Raw genomic sequence first — 26,800 nt, forward strand, 5'->3', positions numbered from 1 at the left:
TTCCTGGCATCCTGTTACACTGGTAACTGTCTAATTTTCAAATGAACTACCTGACAAGCAGGTTTAAAGTCCTTCTGAGGTGGCAGCCGGCTTTATTTGTCCCTCGGTTATTCTCACAGGAGAATTGTGAGTCTGTTCCCCCCCTTCCAGCTAGTCTTCATGACACTGTAGATGCTTGAACACGCATTGTCTGAAAAATGCCACATCACCTGTTTTCCCAAAACAAGCATTTCTGTTAGCAGCCCAGTGTATAACCAGTGTGCCACCAGGGCTGGGGGCAGAACAAGCATTTCTAAAATAGCCACGGGCCCGCAACGTTCGGGCAGAGACACAATTGAGAAGACAGCCTAAGCAGAACTCCCTTCAGCTCTTGCTGGAGCTACTGATGAACACAGAGAGAGGATAGGCTCTGGCACGCAAGCGCTCCACGCACAGGCTCCCAAGGAGGACAGAGGTGAGGCTGCTTCTGGTTGCCAAGTAAAGCTTGTTTCTCCGCTGCCTCCTGCTTCCTCTTAGGTTGAGGGCCCTTTCTCATTTTCTTTTTCCTCTTGTGTCAGTTGCCCCATCCCCTGCAGCCCTGTGGGTGAGGGCCTTCTTCCGCCGGAGAGAAGAAACGTAACAATCACAGAAACAAGCCTTTCTGCAAAGAATTAAAAGTTTGCGAGATGGCCAACCCACACGCACGTTGCGGGGGCGGCTGAGGCAGAGAGGCAGCACAGCGACTCCGCCAAGAAGTCGAAACTACAGGCAACCGCAGCTGTGAAGAGATTGTGCTAAAGAAACAGGATGACTGTGGTTTACTGTGAGCCTCCATTTTCCTGTTGAGCTTTTTTACCGGAAGTTGAAAACAAAGCTAAATTCATCTTAATTTGTTCTAATGGTTTTCTGATCTTAAATACATCCCTCTAAGTTTCCCTCACGGAAGAGTCTCTCAAGTAACTATGAGTGGGAATCCCAAATCTACAGGGGCTTTGTAAGTTTTCAGGATTTTAGCAGCAGTCTGAGTTTGCTAAGTGAGTTTTACTTTTGGACTGCCGTTGCCATTGTAATGAATTCCCTCACAATCATTTGCTGCGTTGTAGTAACTCAGCACAAGTTTAGGAGCCTTCTTGCATTAGAACACTATGCAATTGTATGGACTATAAATTTCCTTTTGTTAATATATAAGTGTCAAGTGTGTCTGTGTATGCCCAGGTGTTCTGTGTTGTTCACAAAGGTGCTACGTAAGGGTGACTTTGGGCAAGAATTATAGAGTGAAATGCTTTCTATTTTTCTAATAATGAAAAAATGTAACTGGATAAACCTTTCTCTTATCTAACCAAACTTGACCGATTCTGGTCCCCACCCTTCAGGCCTGGAGACTGGCCTGCAGGGGATTACCAGCTGTGTTCATGGGGCAGGAAGTTTGGGCCTCTCCCCTCCCAGAGTCACTCTGCATGCGGGCATCACACAAAAAGCGATCTAGATTGACTTTGAATCTGACTGAAAAGCTAAGGAACAATTTATTTCAACCTCAAATGAATTCTCTGGATCCTAAGGAGATTGATTATTTCTACTCAGGGCGTCAGTGGCTTTCTCAGATGGACGCATTGAAGAAGAAACCATGAGTTTCCCCAGCAGGCCTGCAAGTCTGCAGCCCTGGGGCTGTGGTTGAGCCTCTGGTCGGCCAGTGCTTGGGGCGAAGTTTTCCACTGCAGGGGTGAGGAGTGGTCTGAGAACTCAGACTTTCTCACAGGGTGGCCCGTGTAACCCATCCCACTATTCAGCAGATGAGCACAGGCCAGAAGAGCTGCTCATTGGTAGGGGCTCATGTCTAACATGTTGAACCGGGATATTGATCTACTTATAGTAAAGCCACACTGTGTTACTTCCCTTGGACTGCCATAACATGAACACAAATTGGTGGCCTCAAATGACGGAAATGTTGTCCCTCACAGTCAGCGTGGCAGTGCGGTTCTTCCTCTGGAGGCTCCCCAGGAGGATTCTTTCCGTTCCTCTCCCTGGTTTGTGAAGGCATCACTCCAAGTCACTTCGAATTGCCAGCTCTCCCCACCCCCACCTCTTCTCTCCTTGTAAAAACACCAGTCTGTATCAGTGTCCACCATAATTCTCTCCTCATAACTTGATTTTATCTGCAAAGATCTTATTTCTAAATAAGGTTATATTCATGGGTAACGGGGGTCAGGACAGCAGCATGTATTGGGGGATACAATTCAACTCAGTGCACCAACTAAGGTAACCAATCACAAAATGAATAAAATCCAAGATTTCTGCGTGTCAGTGTGCGTGGTGTGTGTATGTGTGTTTGTAGATATATGAGTGTGTGTCTGTATGCAGACAAGAACAGCCACACATATCAATCTTTGGATCATTTATATGAAATAATTCTGCTCTAGTCCCTCTGCTGCAGTACAAGTGCTTTTCTAAAAAGTTTACTGATAAAGTCTCTCTTTACTTCAGCCATTTCCCACCTAGAGTTTGATGATTTGTAAGTAACTCATTCAGTTAAAACTTTGGCAACAACTCCCACATCCTAAGATCCAAGCTATTTCGTTCTGTTTAATTTCTTAGCGTATGACAATTTGGAGATTTCTTGATTGAGAAATCAATTAATGAGTATTACATTAAAAGTCATTATCTTGTAATATTCACAGTGTGTAATTGGTAAACAGTGATTTTTTGAAAGCCGTAGGTAAAACCAAAATGATTTTCTATCTCTGCAGCATTCCCTCAACCAGGCACTAACTGGGACCTTTACAGAAGTCTGACTTTTCTTCCTGTGATGAAGGTTACTTAAATATGGAAATTATTCTCAAAAGATACTGTTCTGAAATGAAATTCCTTTTCCAAAGTGTGTGTTTTCAGCAGACCAGTGCCTGGGATGAGGGCCGGGTGGGAGAACAAGGGTCCTAGGTGTGGATGGAGTTCAGTGATGCTCCAACTTTAGTAGAAACGAACAAACAAGTCGGCTCTAGAAAAAGCACAGACAAAACGCTCGCTAGCAGCGAGGATGGCAAGACTCGCATACTCTAGACATGTGATCAGGAGAGAGCGGTCCCTGGAGAAGGACATGATGCTTGGTAAAGCGGAAGGTCATCAAGAAGAGGGAGCCCCTCAACGAGAGGGACTGGCCCAGTGGCTGCAACGATGGGCCCAAACCTACCACACCTGCCAGGCTGTGCTTTGTTCCATGGTACACAGAGATAGTAGAGCTGGAACCAACTTGACAACGCCCAGCAGCCTCAGCTCCTGGCTCTCAGAAAGCACACTGCTGATTCTGATGTAGGACAGATCCCTTTGGGGCAGAGGGCACATTGGGGAGCCTTGGCCCCTTCCTTTCCCTTGTCCTAGTTTCCTCCTAGGAACTGCTGATCTGTTAGAGCTTATGTTCTGATGCTGAGGCTCTTCAGCAAGTCCTGGTTCTGATTCTGATGTGGGCTATTCTCCACCAGTGGAGGGACGGCTGGGCCCTGCCTAAGCTTGGGGAATTCTACTTAGACTAAGGAAGTCCCTCTTCTAGGGAAGCAAGTCCACATGTTTAATGCTTGGGGTGGGCAAGTGCCATGGGGCCAGTTATTATAAATTTTTAATCATTCTATTGGGGGCTCGTACAACTCTTATCACCATTCACACATCCATCCATTGTGTCATGCTCATTTGTACTTGTGTTGCCATCGTCATTCTCAAAACATTTTTTTCTACTTGAGCCCTTGGTATCAGCTCCTCATTTTCCCTCCCTCCCCATCCTCCCTCCATCACGAACCCTTGATAATTTATAATTTTTTTTCATGTCTTACACTGTCTGATGTCTCCCTTCATCCACTTTTCTGTTGCCCATCTCCCAGGGAGGGGGTTATATGTAGATCTTTGTGATCGGTTTCCCCTTCCTACCCCACCTTACCCTTACCCTCCGGGTATCTCTACTCTCATTATTGGTCCTGAAGGGATCATCTGTCATGGATTCCCTGTGTTTCCAGCTCTGATCTATACCAGGGTGCATGTTCTGGTCTAGATGGATTTGTAAGGTAGAATTGGGATCATGATAGTGGAGGGGTGGGGGCATGGGGACAAAGCATTAAAGAACTAGAGGAAAATTGTATGTTTCATCGTTGCTACACTGCACCCTGACTGGCTCATCTCCTCCCCACGACTCTTCTGTAAGGGGATGTCTAGTTGTCTACAGATGGGCTCTGGGTCCCCACTCCGCACTCCCCCTCATTCACAATGATAGGATTTTTTTTGTTCTTTGATGCCTGATACCTGATCCCTTCAAGACCTCAGGATCACACAGGCTGGTGTACTTCTGCCATGGAGCCAGTTCTGACTCATGGTGACCCTGTGCATGGCAGAGTGGAACTGAGATTTTTTATTTTAAGTAGACTGCTATGGCTAGCTACCAAGGGTCCTCTAGAGCAGTGGTTCTCAACCTGTGGGTCGCGACCCTTGTGTGGGTCAAATGACCCTTTCACAAGGTCGCCCAATTCATAACAGTAGCACAGTTACAGTGATGAAGTAGCAACAAAAATAATGTTATGGTTGGGGGGTGTCGCCACAACATGAGGAACTGTATGAAAGGGTCTCAGCATTAGGAAGGTTGGGAACCACTGCTCTAAGTGAACTCTCACTCCCACCCTTCAAGTTCCCAGTCTAGAGCCAAACCACGTGTGCCACGCAAAGCTCCACAAGCCAAACCCATGGCCTTCGAGTCCGTTCCAGCTCATAGGGACCCTGTAGACTGCCCAAGAGGGTGTCGAAACTACTTCTTTGATCCATGCAACAAGGCAGCCAGATTGGAGTCCGGTTTCTCACAAACTTCCCTCGAGGACTCAGCTGACCAAGTGCAGACAGCAACCCCCGAGCTGTGCAGCTCAGAAGGAGCAAAGAGCCATGTGACTGGAACCCTTTCAGCCTGAAATGGGAACACTGGGGGTGGGGGGAAGGGATGGGGCAGAGGGAGTGGCCCTGAGCCTTAGCAGATTAGGGAGAAGAAAAGAGTGGAACACATCACCCTGGACAGGGGAGTTGGCTCACCTCCAATCTAAGGAGACTAGAGGGGAAGGACTCTTCTTGTAAGGCACTGAAGCCTTTTACACCACAGGTTCCCAGACTTATTTGGCCCACAGCCCCCTGTTTAGAAAAGAAAAGGAAAAAAAACCCAACTATTCAGTGCCTTCCTGGCAATTAAAACCTTTTGTACTATACCCCATAGTCTAGGATAAGGTGTAGGTTATCTGCTTTGCAGCTCCACCCTGCTTTGTTCTGTCTCTCTCTCTCTCTCTCTCTCTCTCTCTCTCTCTCTCTCTCTCTCTCTCTCTCTCTCTCTCTCTCTCTCTCTCACACTCACTCACACACACACACACACACACACACACACACACAGATATTTCCCACTTTGGGAAGCTTTTATACCATCTTGCTGCTGAACCCTGACATTGTAAAGGTTCCGAGTTGGGCTGCTAACAGCAAAGTCAGCAGTTCAAAACCACCAGCCATTCCTTGGGATAAAGAAGAGGCTTTCTACTCCTGTAAAGAGTTAGAGTTGCAGAAACCCACAGGGCCAGTTCTACCCAGCCTATAGATTCACTATGAATCTGAATCAGCTCAATGGCAGAGTTTTGTTTTGTCTTTGTTTCTGGAGCTTCCCACTGAAAGATGACCCTGACCCCAATCATGACCACCCTGTTTCTCCCACCCCAGCCATCTGGACCATGAAATTAGCACAGCTCCACCTGGAGCTATGGCCTAGAGGTTGCTTTGTAAATCAAGGCACAGACAGTACCTTGACAGCAACTACTGAATATTTTTAAAACATTCAGCCCACAGAAACCTTTCAGAGTGCTAGGCCCCTGCAAGAGTCTACATGTCCACCATCTATCTGCCTGTAAGCGGCACAGGACAGAATTCAAGGAGACCACTGTAGCCAGGGATTGATTCATGAGGACCAAATTCATAAGAGGTTCTGTTAGCTGACCAGGATCCACTTTCCTCTTAGGTGCTAGGACATCACTGGATGACCATGGAATCAGACAAAATAAATCAGTCTTGAGGAACCATTCATCAAGGACAGAGGTGAAGCTCATCTCTGGGACACCCCCCCACCCCCCGAGCAGAGCAGGCTACCACCCTTCCCTGCTTAAAGCCCCTCTTCAGCTCTGTCAATACTATGAGTTTGGCTCCTATATGTTTCAGTGAGCTGAGCCTAAATTGAGTTTCTGATCTCTGAAATCCTGCTCCATTGCCCCTGAACATGCCTTCGCAGCTAGAGAACCACCTTTGAGGTGCCCACCCTGTGTACAATGTCCACCCTGCTTACAATGGACCCAAAGAGCCCAGCCATTCCTCATCAGGGTTTACTAATTGGTGTCAGGTAGACACAAGCAATTTAAGAAATACCTCTTAAAGGCATTCTTATCTTAGTCCCTTATCCGAAAGAGAATTTGGCCCTAGCTTAGAGGTGAGCTATCAGAACTTTTTTTTTTAATTGTGATTTGAGTCAACGTTTACAGAGCAAATCGGTTTTTCAGTCAACAGTTCATATACACTTTGTACTGGGACATTGACTGTAATCCCCACCAATGAACAGCACTCTCCCACTGTCCCCTGTGTTTACTGTTTCCGTTCCTTCTCCTTTCCTGCCCCTTCGACCTTCTGGGCTTTACCCCTGGACAAATGCTGCCCTTCAGATCACCTGTGACTGGTTGCTTAAATGAGTGGTACCTTCAATCATTACTGTTCACCTTATAGACCTCTTGATTGGTTTGACTGAAATTTGAGCCCTGAGAATGAATTCAGATCCAGTCTGGAAAGCTGCCCAAGGGCAATAGTCTCAGAGGTACCTGCTTCTATAAGACCAGCAAGCTTGACTGTTTTCATTATTTTGAGCTTGTTTCACATTTTTCTTCCATTGTATCTACGATCCCGTTCAGAGCTATCGTCATTGATCTAGCTCTTCTGCGCTGAGGGTCATGCCAGATGGGATTTGCATGGTCCTCTTCATCTTCTGGACTCATTGCCTCCATGCGTCTTTGATTTTCTGTGATCTTGTTTGATCTGGATAGGCAGAAACCAACAGTTGCACCTTTGATGGCCACAAGCTTGTAAGACCCGACACTACACCTCTAAGTAGGATGTACAGCACTGTCTTTATATCTTTGCCAATTGACCTCAGTGATCCCAAACCCAGCAGCTCATTCCCTCCAGGCTTCGGTCTTGATTAAGAAGTGTTCTTAACCTGCCCCATATGCTGTACTCGTCATATATCCATGGATGTATTTGCAGCACTGTGAATGCTTTACCTGCCTGAACATACTTGTCGGATCAAAGGGAGGAGGGCAATGAGGCAATGTAATCCGATGGAAAGAGCAGTGATTCAAAGGGCCTGCTTTCAATGAATTCTCATGAGAGATGCTTTCAGTGACTTCGTGCCTCTGAGCCTCAGTGTGAATGAGGGCAGGCAAAGTGAGTGTAAGAGTCAGAGACAGTGCAGGTCCACCCTGGGCCACAGCTGTTGTTACTGATGTAGAGTTGCATCACATTTCATCTTCTCAACAGCACAATTCCAAATTGTCCTACTTCCTGTTTCCCAACAGCTGTGGCAAATCCAAAGGGTAGGCTACGCATTGGACTGCAAACCACAGGGTCAGCAGTTCCAACCCACCTGCCACTCCATTAGGAAAAGGCGAGGCTTTGTTCCCATAAAGATGTACAGCTCCGGAAACCCACTGGGGCAGTTCTACGCTGTCTCATGGGGGTCGATGGCAGTGAACGAGTGGCAAGTCCAGCAACTTTGACGTTCCATCTTGGCTCATAGAGCGCACGCCAGCTACCAGCGTTGCCATCCAAACTGTGTGCTTCCGAGAGAAGAATTGTCCACACTACCTTTCAGTTGAAATAACTTTTTAACAAATTGTTTTTCTGCCATTCAGGAACTACTTAGGCACAACTCTTTCTAAGACAAGGAAACCATCGAATTTTATGGTATATGAATTATACATCAGTCAAATGGCTAAACATGTTTTAATAAAATAAATAACCTAGATTGTTTTAAAAAACACCTGAGTCTAAAAGAAACCGAATGCTGCTGTTTGAAAGTGGGAGTCCCGTAGAACCAATAGCGTGGGGCGGTCAGAAGCTGGAGGCCAGGTGAAGGAAAAGAGGAAAGCTTTCTCTGCCTGCCTCCAGCATGGAGCCCCGGCCGCACACAGGTGCAGCGCTGGGCTGTGCACGCACCGTGCAGCCCCGCGGGAGAAGTCGGCTGGCAGTCTGCTCCTGGAAGAGTTCGTCTAGGTTGGAATCTACCCCGGGGTGCACACAGCGTGCACACTCAGACAGGAAACAGACTGTGGGGTGCACGAGGGCTTATGGGAAATGGAGAAAAAATGCAGAGGGCCGAGGACAAGACTGGGGCCTAGAGAGCAAGAAAGATGTTGTCATGGAACTGCCACGAGGAGCCACTTGAAACAAACGTGTTTCCCATCAGGCTTTGCTAGGGCACGTTTCCATTTCCCCAGCAGTGGCCTGCTTTGGGCCAGCTGGGACTGAGCAGCCTGACACACGAGAGTTCAAGTCCAGTCTCTCTAGGCATGTTTCCTCAAAAGCCCATCCTGCCAGGGCCCTTCAAGGCAGTAGACTTCTTAGGGATGAAGCCTCTGCTGAAGGTCACTGTAGGGAGAAAGACGGGGCTTTCTCCTCCCATAGAGAGACATCGTCTCGGAAACTCACAGGGGCAGTTCTACCCTGTGCTATAGGGTCGCTATGAGTCAACATCAACTCGATGGCAGTGAGTTTGATTTTGATTCTTGAACATGTGGCTGGTGGCCTCTAGGAACACCTGCCTCCTTTACCATGAAACTGCAGGGATGGGGCAGTGCCCAGCTTTCATCATTGAACACCCCCAGCAAAGATTGCATGGAAAAGCCTGAGCAATGGGGACGGAGGCTGCTGAACAGAATTTCACATTTTCATGAACTCCAGACTCTGCAGCCGAGGGATCTAGAGGAACTCCTGTTACTACTGCCTGAAACAGTCCTTACAACAAACGCCACAATTATTCCCTGACGACTTCTTAAAACCAGCTTATCTTAATTAGCCTTGCGCATTATGTCTGTGGCAGTTACAATTTCATGTCAACTTGACAAATAAGAATGAAGGGGTGGAGTCTAGCCTGTCAAATAGATCACTGCCTGGTGATCCATCGTGTGCGTGGTCGTCTCATGAGGATTCTGGGACTTCTTCTCTCCCTCCCTGGAGGCAGGACACACACTCTCTTTGCTTCACATTCCTGTTGACAAGCCACTGGAGCCACGCTGGTGACAGTCAGAGCCCTGGAGACGTGTCCGCTCCCATTGGGTCTGCTGGACTTTCCGCCCACCGCTTGGCGATCTTCCTGCACTTGGCGTCCCTGCATGTGCTGCATGAGTCTGAGGAGGAATTCATGGGCTAATATTGGACTTATGGGCTAATATCAAACTTATGGACATGATCTGGATTGGGCTGGTATGTTTTATTGATGCATGATTACTTCTTGATAAGTTCTCTCTTACACATATGAGTGTCTCTGGATTTGTTTCGCTAGTCTACCCGGACTAACACAATGTCTTTTAAAACTTGTCTCTATGGCATCAAATTGTCGTCAGCAACTAGAAAGACTCGATAGGAACTTTGAGGGGCTGTGAGTTCGTGTTAATTCAGAATGAGAGGGCGAAAACGGCTGCAGGGATTGGAGGCTGTAATCGTGTCGCAGCCTGGTACACGCGGACACTGTTGATTGGTGTATGTTTGGCTGTGTATCTTCTCAAGAACAGGCGGCCTGTGTGACCATCTGCCCCTTTGATGGGGCACAGGGAGGGTCTATTAGGAGAGAGTATTACTGAAATGCCTAATGCACGACTGTGTTTTGTTTTTGCAGACTTATCGGCAAGACTGTTGAAAGTTTAACCATCCAAGATGCCTGTCCCTCCCCCGCCAGCACCCCCACCGCCCCCGACGCTTGCACTGGTAAGTTTCTCCTCGCTGACCATTATCTCTGCAGAGAGCACATCAGGAGAAATCCGAGCCCACCATGTGTGCACTTGTCTGTATGCTGGCTTAGCTGTGTCAGCCTTCCCAGAGGAAGCTGAGCCCCAAGACCCGGGGACCACAAACACCAAGCAACCTCCCTGTCTGAGGTCTCATGCAATGTTTGCTACCAAGTGCGGAGTGTGCGTTATCTCTCGTTCTTCCTGCGTCCACCCAGGGAAACAGCATGTTCATTCCATGTGCTGACCCCAACACGGGTTCACGGGAGCTGTTCCGACACCGGAATGAACTGTAACGTCAGGGCAGGGCAAGACCCAGGTCTTGTCAGGTCTGGAAATGCATCTCTTAAAATATCGCCTGGTCTCACTTCTTCCTCTTCAGAAACGTTTCTCTTTCCTCCCGCTCTCTCTTTTTAACAGATATATTTATCACCAGACCACCACCCTTACACACAGACACACATGCACATGCGTGCACACACACACACACACACACACACATCCTCTTCTATCCTGGTATCCAGACTTCTACTTCTTAACTGGACTCATTCTGGTCCCTTGCTACCTAGCAAATGCAAGATCTTGGATAAACTGGATATGGAAAGGGAAGCAGGGGCAGGTGCGGATCACAAGACATTGTCGTGGTGGAGCTGTGCAGTGAAGGGCCCAGGACTTGGGAGATGTTAGTGTCCCAGGAGGTCAAGTGTCAAAATCAATGTTGAGGAAGCACAGGAGGCCACTGAAGGTTTCTGTTCCCAAACTGTTAGGATATCTAATTGGAACAAGCCACTTAACCTCTTTGGACCTCAGGGTTTTTCATAAATGGAGACAGTAGATAATTGAAAAACCTTTTCTAAACCCCAACGGAAGATGTTCCCATTGACAACAGTTAGCATGTAAATGCAAAGAGCATCTCTGGAACGAGAGCCAAGAAGCTCATAACAGGGTGGCTTCGGGGAACTGGTAGAGGCTACGAGGAAGGGGCATTTCCCATCAGCTTTCAAGGAAGGCTGTGGAGTCAGGCTGCCACCATCTGAACCCCACCTCCTGATGGTTTCCTCGCTCTCTGCCTCCATTGCCATGTCTGTAAAACAGAGAGAACAACTTTGGGAATTCATACACAGAAAGTGCTAGAAGCAGTGCCTGGCCCAGAGTAACCGATACAGGGGTGCTAACTGCTACTGTCACGAACACAGAATACCTTGGCAGGTCATTCTCGTACGTCCCTCCCAGGTTAACGCACAGTAATTCTTTTCAGCCCACTTAGAATTTGTCTTCGCTCCCCCTCTGCCCCTAACACGAATAATCAATGGGGCATCGTGTGGGGTATCGAGCGGGAAGCACCCCAGGTTTGCCTCCGCAGGCCCTCACTGGCACCTCTGAAACGGAGTCCACCCGCGGAGGTCCCGGGTGAACTGGAAATACCCAGCACAGACCGCGGGTCGCGGGCAGACATTGATCAGACTCTGCAGGGAGGGCGGGGTGCAGACCAGGCCTTTGCAGGACCCACAGACACAGGCAAATGCCTCTTCCTGGTCTGTGTGTGGGCTTCATCCTGCCACTCCCTGAAGCAATCCTAAAGAAACAAGGTCTCCTTTTCATGGAAAGGAGCTCTCCCAGGGATTCTGGACATGGAAGGAACCCCCGGACATTTTAAGGCGGTACCTCCATAGTCTTTAGTGTGCTGAGCTGGCAAGGGGATTAACTGTCATCAACATCATGGGCCAAAGGGGCTGGAGGCCTCTTGGGTAATGGAATATGCTCGGCCTTTGTTCCCTACAGTGTGGTGGTGGGTATACAACTATGTCTGTCAAAACACCTGGCCATGGACCCCCCTGAACCTCATTCCACAGGACACTTTCCTAAGGAGCAACTTCAGCATTGTAGCCACGGGACTCTCTTCTACCACTTTCAGTGGATTGTTTTAACCGTGCTGACGGCCAGCCGAACATTTGGAGCTGAGGCCGACGTTCCTCTTGCACAGGGGAGCTCTCGCAGAGGAGCGCGGCAATGGCTCAGGAAAGGAGCCGGGTGCTCTCCTGGAGCGTCTGTCCTCCCCACCCTCCTCCCGTGTAAGCCACCCTGCCGCCCAGCCCCCGGGGTGGTTATGGCCGGATTGTGGTGTGAATCTTCGGCGACTTCTGTCAGGCCCTGACTCTTCCTGCATTCCAAACAAGGGTAATTGACGGCTGCATCTGCTCCCCCACATCTGGGTCTTATAAAGGGTGACATGGGGTGCTGAGACTGATGGGGAATTTGCAGCTCTTGCCAAGAGTCTTCGTAAGAAGCTTGCAGTCCTCGGGCGGCCCCAGCCGAACTTGGCCGTACCTGGTGTTACTCCACCTGGTGAATGCGTCTGCATGGTTTCCTTTCAGGCCAATACCGAAAAGCCCACGTTGAACAGGGCCGAGCAGGCTGGGAGAAATGCCCTCCTGTCGGACATCAGCAAAGGGAAGAAACTGAAGAAGGCTGTTACCAATGACCGGAGCGCGCCGATTCTGGACAGTAAGTGAGAAGGGCCTTCCCCAGTGGTTTGTGGCCCAACAATCAACCCTGCCCATCCCAACCCCCCACACACAAAAATTAAATGTATGTGTGTGTGTGTGGGGGGGGGGTGTTGTTTCTTGCTGTGATCAGCAACAGCTGCAAAGCTGGCAGAACAAGGGACTGCGTCCCTCATTGTTGGCCAGCGCTCTGGCGGGGTTCCCTGGTGCTGCAGGAAGCCAGGATAAGAATCCTTTGTCTGACACACACAGCAGGTGTTCTCTGAGTTGCTCACAACCCGTGGTGACATTGCACCCATGCCCCCTCCTTGTGCAGCTCAGGAGGGAGCGTGAAATGTGGAAGGGGCCATCGCCTTGGGGGTCAAGGGCACAGCCATCACTTACATCTCCAAGCCTTCTTGCCTGCCTCATTTGTGAACATGGGTCCCACGGACCGCACTAGTTTGCCATGAGCATCAAGTGAGATAATGCCCATGAAGTGCCTTGTGCTCCGGCATAGGTTGGTGGCTCGAGAGATGCGAGACCAGCTTATCCAAGAGTTTGGAGAGAGAGGAAAGGAGACCACACATGAATGTCTCCATCCAAATGCTTTCTGGGGCAGGGTAGGGCATGCATAAACAGACCAGAGCCCTCAGCCACAGGGCTGTTTAATAACAGCATTAAGGTAGAGCGAAACATGATCCAAGACCAGACTCTAGTGTCGGGGAGCCCAAGTGGCACAGTGGGTCAGGGACTGGGCTGCTGATGGCAAAGTCAAACCCACAGTTACGTCACCATTTAAAATGAGATTGTCCACTGGTGTCGAGATCTACGGTCTCAGAAACTGTAAGGAGCAATTCTAATCTATCCTATAGGGTCACTATCAGTTGGGCACCTTTACCTGTCACCTAGTTGGGTACCTGTACTGCCATCAAGGGTCTTTATGATGCAACACTTCGGCACCCAGCTGCTAACTGAAAAGCTGGCATCTCAAACCCACCCTGTAACTGGGAGAAAGACCAGGTGATCAGCTTCCATAATGAGTACAGCCAGGAAAGCCCTAGGACACCGATACGCTTGTCACATAGGGTATGCTTGAGTTGGAATCCACTGGACAGCATCAAACACCACCATACCGTCACAAACTCTTTGAAAAGCCCATCCAGGGGTGTGTCTCTTTGCAGTGAGACCTGCCTGGGCTCCGTATCAAAGTGACAGTCATGGCTGTGTCTGATGGCTCTTGACTTGAGCCTTATCCTGCAATTTAATTACTGACTCGGTAACCTGGCCCCAGTGTACTAACCTCCGCTTCAGAGTCTCCATCTGGAAGATGGACACATGCTCTGGGCAAAGAAGTTATGGTGGGTAAGGAGCAAATGGATGACTTCTGAAAGTGCATTGATCTCTGAATTTGTAACACCATGTATGTTTTATTATCAATGCAGAATCCCAACGTGTATCATTAATCAATGAAGACTATCGTGTCACTATGAGTCAGAAACAATTCTATGGCAGTGAGGTGTGAGTTTCTGAGTGTAAGGATATTACCAGCAGTATTGGTAATAATTAAACTTTGCAAAAATTTTAAATTTTTTTGGAGAAGCAATTCTGGATTCACTTCCAGACATTGGTATTCCATTCTGATTTATCTTTTTAGGTAAGATTGATATCATCTATTCAGAATCAGACTATTTCTTCTGTCACCAATGATCCCGTAAGCATCCCAGAAAGCTCCAAACCTAGAAAGGATGCAGCATAAACACAGACACATTTATGATAAGTCCAATTTTAAAAGATAACACAATTAGATGCAAGGAAGGAGCTACAATAAGAGACTCCAAGGAGGTTTCCTAAAATTAAAGACATTACTGTGAAGTTAGAGTCCGTGGTGGTTCAACAAATTCTCACCTTCCACACAGGAGAGCCACTGAACAGGTTTCAGTGGAGTTTCCAGACTAAGACAGACTAGGAAGGAAGGCCAGCCAGCGAAAATCCTGGGTCACAACAGGCCTAATACACAACCAAGAATGGGGAATGGCACACCCCCGGCAGCAGCGGCATTTCATTGAGTTGGATCAGTTTGACAGAAGTTCTGCTAATACATTTGCAATCATAAGAAAATTACCTTTCTAAGAAAAATACAAATTTACTAAAGTTCACTCAGGAAGGCTCAGTGATCACAGAAATGGTTGAAAACATCTTTGTGTTAGGCAGGGTTCGCTAGAGAAACGAAACCAGGACACTTATAATTTATATATATAACTTATATAATATATCAATATTTATAATATATAAATATATGTGAATATATATTTATAAATCTAAAATATATACTAACCTATACATATATAGGTTTATACAGCAAGAAGGAATATAACAGCTACTTAGTTCACAGAGCAGTACAGAGGGCTCAGCTCAACTCACTTCCATGGAACAGTTAATGTACTGGAAGTCCTTCAACTCATGTGGGCTGCCGGGTCCAAGGTCAAGGAAGCAGACAGCAAAGTCCTCCCTGGGGCAAGGCACACAGTCTGCCCACAAGCAGCAGGGTGGGTCACCAACAGTCAGTACCTTGGGAGCTTAGCAAAGCTGGCCCGGATGGGATATCGAACGCAAGCAATGCAAGGTGACAGAATCCACCAGCTTCTAGCTCAAGCAATGTATGCACCAGCAGCATGGCAAAGCAGATCTTGAAGAAGCTTCAAGCTCTAGCTACACGGTCCACAGATTGGCCTGGCCCACAGGTAGTGTAGCTCACAGGTTGAGACAGAGAACTAGCTACAGCAGCAGCACCAAGCTCCAATCACCAGAGACCAAGAGATGGAGGGGGATGGGGGAGATGAGGTGGGCCTTGCAGAGCCATTTATCTCTTTGCCCGCCAATCAAACAGGGACCTGATTAATCCTTGACCAGGATGGCACAATAAACTTCACTATCACAACCATCCAATGATTTTCTCTCCAAAAAAGCCTTGGAGCCATATGATTTCATCAGTACTGGTAAATGCTTTCTGTTTTCAAGAGAATTGATTGAAATGCTGTACAAATGGCTCCCAAACACAGGCAGAGATGGAGACCATCTGATGGGGTAATGAAATGGGCACGATCCTTACATCAGCACATGACAAGACAGCACACACACAAAGCTCAGTGGTTCTCAACCAGGGGACACAGGCCTGGAGCCTTCTTATGTCCCAACTTGGGGGTGGGGATGGGGTGGAGATGGAGGGTGTATTACTGACATCTAGAGGCCAGGCACGCTGTAAACATTTTACAGCTCCTAGGACCGTCCTCCAAAGTCTAATCCAGTACATGTTAGTTGTGCCAATGTTAAGAAATCCTACTATAGATCACGTCTGATCATATATGAGAGGACATGAAATAAAATTCGTAAAAAGCTAGTTTGGTAATTCACCAAGATGAAGGTTTAATGCTAGAAAGTCTATTAATTCATCTCATCAACCAAGGAAAACCATATGTATGATCATCCCATTTGACACTAAATAGGCACTTAGAACATAAGTCAACATCATTATAAAGTCCTCCAAACCTGAAATGGAAGAGTATTTACTTATTGTGAATGTTTAAAAAATTATTCTAAACCAATAATTAATATTTAACTTAGAAACAGTAGAGACATTTTCATTAAAATTAGAATAAAACATGGTTGCCTTTAGAGATATTAATTAATCACATTGTAATTGGAAGTTCAGCCACCATCGTAATTAACTACTTATGTACAAATGAGATCAGATTATTCAACTTGAAAAGAGGAAACACGTCTTCATTATTTGCAGATTAATATAAACAGAAACCCAAACTCACTGTCATTGAATCAATTCTGATTCATAGTGACCAAATAGGACAGGGTAGGACCTCCCCTGGGGGGTTCCTGGACTGATTATGGGAGTAGAGGGCCTTGTGTTTCCCCCATGGAGTGGCTGGTGGTTTCAAACTGCTGACCTTGTGGCTAGCAACCCAGCTCTTAACCACTCCACCACCAAAGCTCCTGCAAGCTAATAAAAGTACTAAAAATTCCAAGGTAATACATCAAGGAAATTTTAATTCCAAAAATCCAGCAAAGTAGCTTACTATTAGATATCTAATGAAATTCCTGATGTTACTAATGACCAATTAAGAAAAAAGAGTAGGGAAAATATACCTTTCACAATGTCAACAAAAATGTATTCGAAGTAACCCTAACAAGAAACCTAACAAGTAACCCTATTGTGAAAACCAAAAACTTTACTGAAGAATATAGAAGACATAAGTAAATAAGAAAAGACCACATTCCCAAACATGAAGTCTAAATGTCATAACAGTAGCAATTCTCCCAGGTTAATTTGTAGATTTCGTGTAATACTTACCAAAGACTCAATAGGACTCACACTTTAAACAAAGTTTAACTTCATAAATACAAATACATATACTTGCATATAAGTTTATTAAAAGTTTCTTCTTAAAAAGAGTATAATTATGGTTGCCATCAAAGCTTTAAAAATACACACATATTAAAGATTTTATTTAAGTCAAAATTAATGAGGGAATCATTATGATACTATAACTAACTTGGAGAAGAATTCAAACACCACATATCTGTAGACAAATAAATGTCAATCATTTGCCATCTATTGGACATCAGTAACTACTTTGCATTTTTATGGACAAAGATCATTTGTATTATTATCAATATAACTCAAGGAGTTGCAAAATAGCTGGAATAACCCCAAGAACTACGAAAAATGCTTAGTAATTGTTTTCTAAAACTCTTCCACAAATTTCCCAGGCAAAATAAAAATCCTTCTCACATTTCAAATAATTTTTAAAATGTTAAAACCCTGTTTTGACAGGATACTAAAAATAATCATTTTCATGTACTTTAAAATATATTTTTAAGGTGAGAGTTTAAATAGAAAACTAGGCTTCCAGTTCACAGTTTATACATAGATTATTCAGTGAGATTGGTTACATTTTTCCTTTTCATATACTTCTGATGGGAGACTTGGTGGAGTGGTTTTTGTAATTATGTATCAAGAATTTCAAAACACTGGCCCAATAATTATACTCCTAATTTCTTCTAACGAAATAATCAGAAATGCAGGTTAAAAATATTGTAGTTATTGTAACATTTTAAGAAAATTGAAATCAACATGAAAATATAAAATAAATCACAGTATAGCCATGATTTAAAATACAATTTAATCATTTATACTCATGTTATCAAAGAATATTTAATGACATAAGGGATGCTGGCAAAAAAGAATTAAATAATTAAAAGGCTGAAACCTGTTTATTAAATTTGCTCTTAATTTAAAAAATATATATATTACATGAAAAAATTCAAGCAGGGAACAATAAAACAGTATTTCCAAGAAGTTGAATTATAGGACATTTTCCATGGAGTAAAATTGTGGGATCCCCCACCCCCGCTTCTTTGTTATTTGTATTCTTTCCCTTTTCAACCTTTGGTCATATTTTACCTCCTTTGTGACCTACATTCTTTGAAGATCCTTTTATTTGTTAAAACTTCGGATACAGACCTGATGGAAGCTGGTCAAGTGCAGGGCATGTGGGCAAGTCTGGTTCTTTCTCTACTCCATTGGTGACCACACAGGGGTAGAAAGAAAATCTTCCCTTCATGACCGGGGGACAGTGACCGTGTTTTAATGAAGAAATCCCAGTTGTCCACCTTAGGCCCAGGTGCATCCAGCACCCCATCTTATTGTTGATTGTCCTGTTTAACTGAGCTGTACTTGTGAAGTGCCCTGTGGGGAAGGGGGTGTGTTCATGCATGCATACATGTGAGAAGAGTGCTTTCTTCCATTGCAGAACCTAAAGGAGCTGGTGCAGGTGGTGGAGGCGGTGGATTTGGCGGAGGAGGTGGTGGAGGCGGCGGATTTGGCGGAGGAGGTGGTGGAGGCGGCGGAAGCTTTGGAGGCGGCGGCCCACCGGGTTTAGGAGGCCTCTTCCAGGCTGGAATGCCCAAGCTGAGGTCCACGGCCAGCAGGGAGAATGGTAACCCAAATGTCCTTCTCTCGTAGTCACTGAAATCTGACAGGATTTGCCGGGTGAGAGACTCGATGTGCCCTCTTGGGCACAACTCCCTTGAAATCATTTTATTGCTGGTAGGTGCCATTGACGCATTGTCCTGACTCAGAGGGACAGCAGACTGGAACACCGCCCAGTTCTGCCCCACCTGTCACAGGTGTTCCCGTGTGGAAGCCCACTGTTGGAGCCAATGTGTCCATCCAGCTCTGTTAGGCCTTCCTCTCTCTCGCTGCCCCTCCACTTTACCGAGCGTGATGTCCTTCTCCAGGGCTCTCCTGGCAGTACTGAGAAGAAGGGTCACTGTCCTTGTCTCGAAGGAGCATTCTGGTTGCATTTCTTCCAAACAGATGTCTGTTCTTCTGGCAGCCCGTGCTCCTCTCAAGGTCTTCACCAACAGCACAGTTCACGTGCATTGTTCTTTGTTAGTCTTCTTTATTCAGTGTCCAACTTTCACACGCATCGGAGGCCATTGAGAGGACCGTGGCTTGGGTCAGGCACACACAGCTTAGTCCTCATAATAGCATCCTTGCTTTCCAACACTTTAAAGAGGTGTGATGCAGCAGATTTTCCCAATGGAATGTGTCATGTGATCTCCTGACTGCTGCTTCCATGGGCATTGATTGTGGATCTAACCCAGACGGAATTCTTCACAACTTCCATCTTTTCTCTCTTCATCATGTTGTTACCTATCAGTCCAGCTGTGAGGATTTGGGTTTTCTTGATGTTGAGTTGTCATCCACACTGAAGGCTACAGTCCTTGGTCTTCATCAGCAAGTGCTTCAAGTCCTCCTCGTTTTCAAGAAGCAAAATGATGTCATCTGCATATCGAAGGTGTTAATAAGCCTTCCTCCAGTTCTGATGCCACACTCTTCTTCATATAAGCCAGCTTCTCTGATGATTTGCTCAGGGTACAGATTGAGTAGGTATGGTGAGAGGATACAACCCTGACACACACCTTTCCTGGTTTTACACCATGCAGTATTGCTTTGTTCTGTTTGCCCAACTGCCTCTTGATCTATGTATATGCTCCACATGAGCCCAATGAAGTGTTCTGGATTCTCATTCCGACGAATGAGAACAAGACTGTCCATAGTTTATTATAATCCACACAGTAGAATGCTGTTACTCAGTCAATGAAACACAAGTCAGCATCTTTCTGTAAGGAAGCAGAGGCTTTGAGCCAATGTCCATCTGATATCAACAACAATATCTCTCATTCCATGTCCTCTTCAGAATCTGGCCTGAACCTCTGGCAGCTCCCTGTCAAGGGACAACAGCAACCGTTATTGGATGGTCTTCAGAAAAATGTTACTTGCATGTGATATCCACGACCTTGTTCTATAATTTGAGCATCCTGTTGGGTCGATTTTCTTTAGAATGGGTACAAATACAGATCTCTTCCAGTAGCTGGACAGCTGGCTGTCGTCCTACTTACTTGGTGTCAATGAGTGTTTCTAGTCTCTAGTGCTCCGTCAGCTTGTGGAAGCATTCCAGTCGGTATTCTGGCAGCTCCTGGAGCCGTGTTTCTCGTCCTGCAGCACATTGGTTCCTGCGCATATGCGACCTCTGGAAGTGGTTGAATTCGTTCTTTTGGGTACAGCAAGTCTACATTCTTTCCATTTTCTCTGGATGCTTCCTGCATCACTCAGTAATTTGCCCATGGAATCTTTAAATAATTCAAGGCCTGAATTTTTTTCTTTCGTTCTTTCAGTTTATTCTTCCTTTTTGGTTTTCTAACTCTAGGTCTTTGGACATTTCATTATAGTTTACTTTGGCTTCTCCAATTGCTCTCTGAAATTTTCTGTTCAGCTCTTTGACTTCCTCCTTTCTTCCATTTGCCATAACAAGCAAGAGCAATTTCAGAGTGTCTTCTGACATCCACTTTGATCTTTTCTTTTCTTTCTGAGCGACCTTTTGTTTTCTTCAGGTATGATAGTCTTGGTGTCCTCCCACAGCTCACCAGCTCTCATGTCACTAGTGTTTAATGCATTAAGTCTGTGCCTAAGATGTTCTCAGAATTAGGGTGGGATATTCTTAAGTTGGTATTTTGGCTTTCGTGAACTTGAACTTCAATCTGAACTTAACATAGGACCAATTGCTGGTCTGCCCACAGTCAGCCCTGGCCTGCTTTCAGCTCCTGATATTGAGCTTCTCCATCATCTAGTCTCACAGAGTTAGTCCATTTGATTTCTTTCTATTCCATCTGGAAAAGCCCCCAACCTTTTATGTTGTTGAAAAAAGGTATTTGTGATGAAGAAATCATTTGGTCCTGCAAAATTCTATCATGCCATCTCAGCTTCCTTTCTCTCACCAAGTCCATATTTTCCAATCACTGTTCCTTCTTTGCTTCCAACTTTTGCATTCCAATTGCCAGTAATTATCAATGCATCATGACTGCATGCGTGATCAATTTCAGATGAAGACTTTGGTAGGATTCTTAGATTGCTTCTTCACTAGACAGCCTTGACTTCGAGATAGATCTTGAAATGCCCTTTTTGTCTATGAATGCAACACCATTCCTCTTGAGCGTGTCATCCCCAGCACGGTAAGCCATGTGATTTTCTGATTCAACATGGCCCAACACCAGTCCATGTCACCTCAGGGAAGCCCAGAAGATCCATCTTCAGGCACTCCATTGGTTTTTATAATGACTCCCATGTTTCCTAGATGCATACTTTGTACAGTCCAATTTCAATTATTAATTGATGTCGGCAGCTCTTTCTTCTCGTGTTGAGTCGTGCCTCCTCAGCCATTGCAGGTCATGAAAGTTTTTCTCGCATAGGCTTTCCCCCATCCACGTCATTATGTCTAACTGAATTTGAGGAGGCAGCTCTGCCTCAGTCCAACCCACGGGGCTCATCTTTAGGCACTGCCTCTGTCAGCGTTCTGCTTCCAGTCGTTGGGTGTACAGTCACTGATGTGTAAGCGCTGTCCATAGGGTTTGCAGTGCCTGTTTCCTCCGAAGCGCCCATTCCTTCTTCGTAGTCTGTTCACAGTCTGGAAGATCTGCTGGAACCTGTTCCCTCTGGGGGACCCTGCTGGTGTGTGAGAAGACTTCATCGTTCAGCATTCACAGCAACACGGAGCCCCCACAGTATGACACGCTGAGAGACAGCGGCGTTTAAATAATCCTAGATGATTTTAAATTTTTGCCTCATTTCATGAGAGAGACTATTTAGCATCATTCTTTAAAAGAGGAAATGAGGAGTTTTGAAATTTGGGTGCTTGTTTCCGTAACTCCACAGGGCTGTGGTCTATCTGCCGGTGGCCTTGCCCGTAGGGCCCCTGTGGACGTTTCCAAAGGCTGAGCCAGAGTGGGAAGCGAAGGAAGGAGCCAAAGGAAGTTGCTGCCCTTGAAACTGTCGGATGACTCGCAAGTTCATCATTCTTTGTGAGGCAGCCCGAGCCACCTATCAACACAGTAAATGCTGTAGCACCTCCTTTCACAAACACTGTACAGCTCATCATGTGGGGGATGAGGGCCGATCCCACTGAATCTAGAATGTGGGCTGGTTTGTTATGGATAACAGACAGTTGGCATTTGCTGCCAGTGGTGCCAGCTTTCTCTGCAAAGAGCTATAGAGATGAGTCCTAGAAGGTTGTTCAGAAGCCTAAGGCAGAGAAAAAAGTTGAGTTTCTCAAAAATTCAAACTCACTGCCAATGAGTCAATTCTAACTCATATCACCCGTAGCAGCCAGAGTAGAACCACTCCCATGGGTTTCAGAGACTAACTCTATGGGACAGACAGCCTAGTTTTTCTCCCATGGAGTGGTTGGTGGTTTCAAACTGCCAACCTTGCACTTAGCAGCCCAGTGTATATCCCACTAAGTCGCCAGGGCTTCTTGGGCATAGCTAAATATGAAACTTACGTGCAGATAGTCTTTCCTGATTGCTGCATTAGCTCAAGAAATTTTTAGCATAAAGTGAGTGAGTTGTTTTTTAAATATTAATTGTGGTAAGAGGAATTTTATGTCTAATTCTATAACTGGCCAAATCCTTTAAAACATATACTGGGAAAATATGAGAAATTCACATTCCTAGGAAGGTGACATCACTGAATCTCCAAGTTCAATGGTCTGTTTTTCCTCTGAGAAGGCACTCTGAGAATCTACAAAGAGACTCAATAATATAGAAGATTCCATTTTGCCAGACCGGCACTTAACTTTAAATGCATTTCCTTAAAGTTCACCCAGAGGATGTGAAGCAGGTAGACAATGTATATATCTAGTAGCTTAGCAAAACAAGTGAAGAAATTAAGGTTAAAAAAATAGAAGTGAAGTATTACAGTGAAGATAGATTTCAAGTTAGAGCATAAAACGGCATTCCAGGGGAGTCCATGGACATGCTTGCTGGTTGGAGACTGCAGTGAACTTCCTTGTCACCAACATTAAGAGGAAGCTAAGATGTGGCACAAGTTAGTGACAAATAGACCATCCATGAAAGCACAGGTTTTCTTCTTTTTAAAAAAATCATTTTATTGGGGGCTCGTACAACTCTTATCACAATCCATACATCCATCCATTGTGTCAAGTACATTTGTACATATGTTGCCATCAATCATTCTCAAAACATTTGCTTTCTACTTGAACCCTTGGTTTAAGCTCCTCATTTTTCCCTTCCCTCCCCGCCCCACTCCCCCATGAACCCTTGATAATTTATAAATTATTATTATTTTATCATATCTTACACCATACAATGTCTCCCTTCACTCACTTCTCCGCTGTCTGTCCCCCAGGGAAGAAGTTATATGTAGCTCCTTGTAATCTGTTCCCCCTTTATCCCTCCACCCTCCCACTATCGCCACACTCACCACTGGTCCTAAGGGGTTCATCTGTCCAGAATTCCTTATATTTCCAGTTCCTATCTGTGCCAGTGTACATCCTCCAGTCCAGCCAGATTTGTAAGGTAGAATTGGGATCAAGATAGTCAGGGGGGAGGAAGCATTCAAGAACTAGAGGAAAATTGTATATTTCATCATTGCTACACTGCACCCTGACTGGCTCGTCTCCTCCCCACAGCCCTTCTGCAAGGGGATGTCCAAATTCCCCCAGATGGGTCCTGGGTCCCCACTCCATACACCCCTCATTCACAATGCTATGATTTTTTTTGTCTTTGATGTCTGATAACTTGATCCCTTAGACACCTTATGATCTCACAGGCTGGTGTGTTTCTTCCATGTGGGCTTTGTTTTTTTTTCTCAGTTAGATGGCCCCCTGTTTATTTTCCAGCCTTTAGGACCCAGATTCTATATATTTTGACATCTGGGCATCATCAGCTTCCTTCACTGCATTTGCTTATGCACCTGCATTGTCTTCAGCGATCGTGTTGGTGTACTTCTTCCATGTGGGCTTTGTTGTTTCTTAGCTAGATGGCTGCTTATTTATCTTCAAGCCTTTAAGACCCCAGATGCTATATATTTTGATAGCCAGGCAGCATCAGCTTTCTTCATCACTTTTGCTTATGCACCCACTTCGTCCTCAGCGATCAAGTCAGGACAGGCTGGTGTGCTTCTTCCATGTGGGTTTTGTTGTTTCTCAGCTAGATGTCTGCTTGTTTATCGTCAGGTCGTTAAGACTTCAGATGCTATATCTTTTGGTAGCTGGGCACCATCAGCTTCACCATATTTGCTTGTGCACCCATTGTCTTCAGCGATAGTGCCAGGAAGGTGAGCATCTCAGACTGCCAAATGGTTAGAACAGAGTGTTCTTGGAAAGCACATGTTTTCTAGTAATAAAATCTACATAAGAAATTCTCTGTGTATCTGATTCTGCTCCCCTGTATAAAATCCCTCCAAATGCTCTAGTTGCACTGGGAACAAAATCTGCATTTCTCCAGCTTACGAGGATCTTTATAACTGAGCCCCTGCTGCCCACTCCACTCCATTCGTCAGGTGAGGTCTCCCCGCATGTGCACTGTGCCCAAGACTCTCAGGCCTCTAGATTTTGAATGTCCAAGCTTATTCCCACCTCAGAGCCTTTGCACCTGCTGGCCCCTCTGGGAAATTCCTTTCTCTCTCATCTTTCCATGACTGGATCTTTTTTTTTTTGTCATGTCTCAGCTTAAATGTCACATTGTTAGAAGAGCTGTCCCCAAGCTCTCCGTCTGTCCTGCTCTCAGGGCACTTTTCATCTTACCGCCGTACTTGAGTTTCCTTGTAGCGCTAATAACTATGGAAAATACTTGTTTACGTGCCTTTGGTGAACCTCGCCCATACGAATGTAAGTGCCTGGAAAACAGCGTCTTTTCTATTGTGCTCGTCCCCTGCTGTAGAATGGGAGTCCTGGTAGCTTATTGGTTGTGCACTGGGATGCGTGCGGTCCAGAAGGTCAGCAGTTCTAATCTACCAGTCAGCTCCCTGTTAGAAGGACGGGGCTTTCTACTCCCCTAAAGAGTTAGTCTCACAAACTCACAGGGGCACCTCTATCTTGCCTTATAGGATCACTATGAGCCAGCTTTGGTGCGATGGCAGTGATGGGGGTGGGGAAGAATAGTGGCCATCACATAGCAGGTGCTCAATAAATATTTGATGGATTAATGAGCTAGTGGCTTAAGGGGTAGACAGTGTCTGAAGGCTGACCATTTTTTTGAAAGCTAACTTAGGTTCCAAGAGATCTGGGGTGGTGGTTACCTATATTTTATAAAACTCCAAGAGACTTTCAGGCGTGTACTGAATGTACTGCTTGGATTTCCTGGCGTGTCCCCGATGTCTCAGGCATCTCCCCCCCGCCCCCCTCTCCTGCAGATTCCGGAGGAAGCCGACCACCAGTTTTGCCTCCAGGAGGAAGATCCACATCTGCCAAACAGTTTGGCCCGCCAAGTGGCGTCGGGAGGTTCCCAGTGCCTTCTCCGGGCCACAGGCCTGGTCCCCCGGAGCCTCAGAGGAACAGGATGCCCTTTCCAAAGCCCGACGTGGGCTCCAAGCCCGAGAACGGGCCCCCTCCAGTCCCGAATACACCGAGACCCATTCCGTCCGGCCTGCACCACCGGGGCTCCCCGCCCGTGCCCGGGGCCCCCAGGCAGCCAGGCCCCGGGCCCACGCCCCCGCCGTTCCTGGGGGGCCGCGGCGCGGCCTCGGGGGGAGGCGCCTCCCGCCAGCCGGCTTCCCCCTTCTCCAACCGGCCGCCGCTGCCCCCGACCCCGGGCCGGGCCGGAGAGGACAAGCCCCCGCCGCCGCCGCCGCCCCTGGGCAGCCGGCCCAACCTCCACCGAGACGCCGGGCCGCCGCCGCCGCCACCGCAGATGGGCAAGCCCCAGGTGCCCGGCGGCCCGCGGCCCGCCGCCGCCGCGCCGCCCCCGCCGCCCCCCGGCCGGCCCGGCCCGCCGCCCCTGCCCCCGGGCCCCGCGGGCAGCGACGAAACCCCGAGGCTTCCGCTGCGGAACCTGTCGCTCACGTCGGCTCCGCCCGTACCTTCCCCGGGACGCTCGGGCCCGCTTCCTCCCCCGCCCGGGGAGAGACCCCCGCCGCCCGTCCGGGACCCGCCGGGCAGATCAGGTAAGGCGAGATGCCAGGCGCCAATGCCCTGCCCTGCACACGCCGCCCCAGTGTCACTGCTAGCCCTGCGGGTGGCGAGGCAAGGTCGCCGCAGGTAGCTCAAGAGCAGGGGGCTGCCCGGAGTCGGTGGAGAAATGGAGTGAAAAGATAGCGGAGGGTTTTCTACCAATTGTTTGAAAGCCTATTGGATGTGGCATTTCATCACGGACCCAGGTGAAAACGCCGAGGAACGTGGTGCCTCTAGGGAGGAGACGGCGTAATCCATAAGGTGCATCAGCCCCAAGCCCGTTCCTAAAGGAGACGCTAGACCCTTGGTCTTCCCTCTTTGCGTCTGTCCCACTCTATTATCCGGACGCGCAGAGAGAGCTCTTCGGTGTCTTCCCTCCCGCTTCCAAGGTGGGGCACCAGGACGCGAAGCCCACTCAAAGGCAGCGGGCTTGGTTTCGGGGGATTCGAGTTTTGTGTGTGGTGGAGAGGGCTTTGCTGCTTACGTGGGGGCAATTATTACAAAGAGTTCATTTGTTTAATGTCTCTGGCACATAGACTCTTTGGAGAATCCAATATAGACCCTTTTCATTATTAAAAAAACAGTCCCATCAGTATAAAGTCCAATGTGAGGTCTAAGGCAGCAGTTCTCAGCCTTCCTCATACCCTTTCATCCAGCTGCTCGTGTGGCTCCACCCGCCCCCAACCATAACATTATTTTGGTTGCTACTTCATAACTGTAATTTTGCTACTCTTATGCATCGGGCGACCCCTAT

At 46.9% G+C, this 26,800-nt stretch overlaps 1 protein-coding gene across 4 annotated transcripts in view; it reads left to right on the forward strand.

The window, feature by feature from the left end:
• Positions 1-26,800, forward strand: part of WIPF1 (WAS/WASL interacting protein family member 1) — a 131,222-nt gene that overhangs the window by 89,420 nt on the left and 15,002 nt on the right. For all 4 annotated transcript variants that reach the window (XM_075529000.1, XM_075529002.1, XM_075529001.1 and 1 more), the window contains 4 exons: positions 9,908-9,996; positions 12,392-12,521; positions 18,328-18,513; positions 25,290-26,039. In XM_075529000.1, coding sequence (XP_075385115.1) covers positions 9,946-9,996; positions 12,392-12,521; positions 18,328-18,513; positions 25,290-26,039 — 1,117 coding nt within the window. In that variant the 5' untranslated portion in view covers positions 9,908-9,945. The remainder of the gene's footprint in view (positions 1-9,907; positions 9,997-12,391; positions 12,522-18,327; positions 18,514-25,289; positions 26,040-26,800) is intronic.

The sequence above is a fragment of the Tenrec ecaudatus genome, chromosome 13, assembly GCF_050624435.1.
Source record: "Tenrec ecaudatus isolate mTenEca1 chromosome 13, mTenEca1.hap1, whole genome shotgun sequence".
In the NCBI taxonomy this organism is placed as follows: domain Eukaryota; kingdom Metazoa; phylum Chordata; class Mammalia; order Afrosoricida; family Tenrecidae; genus Tenrec; species Tenrec ecaudatus.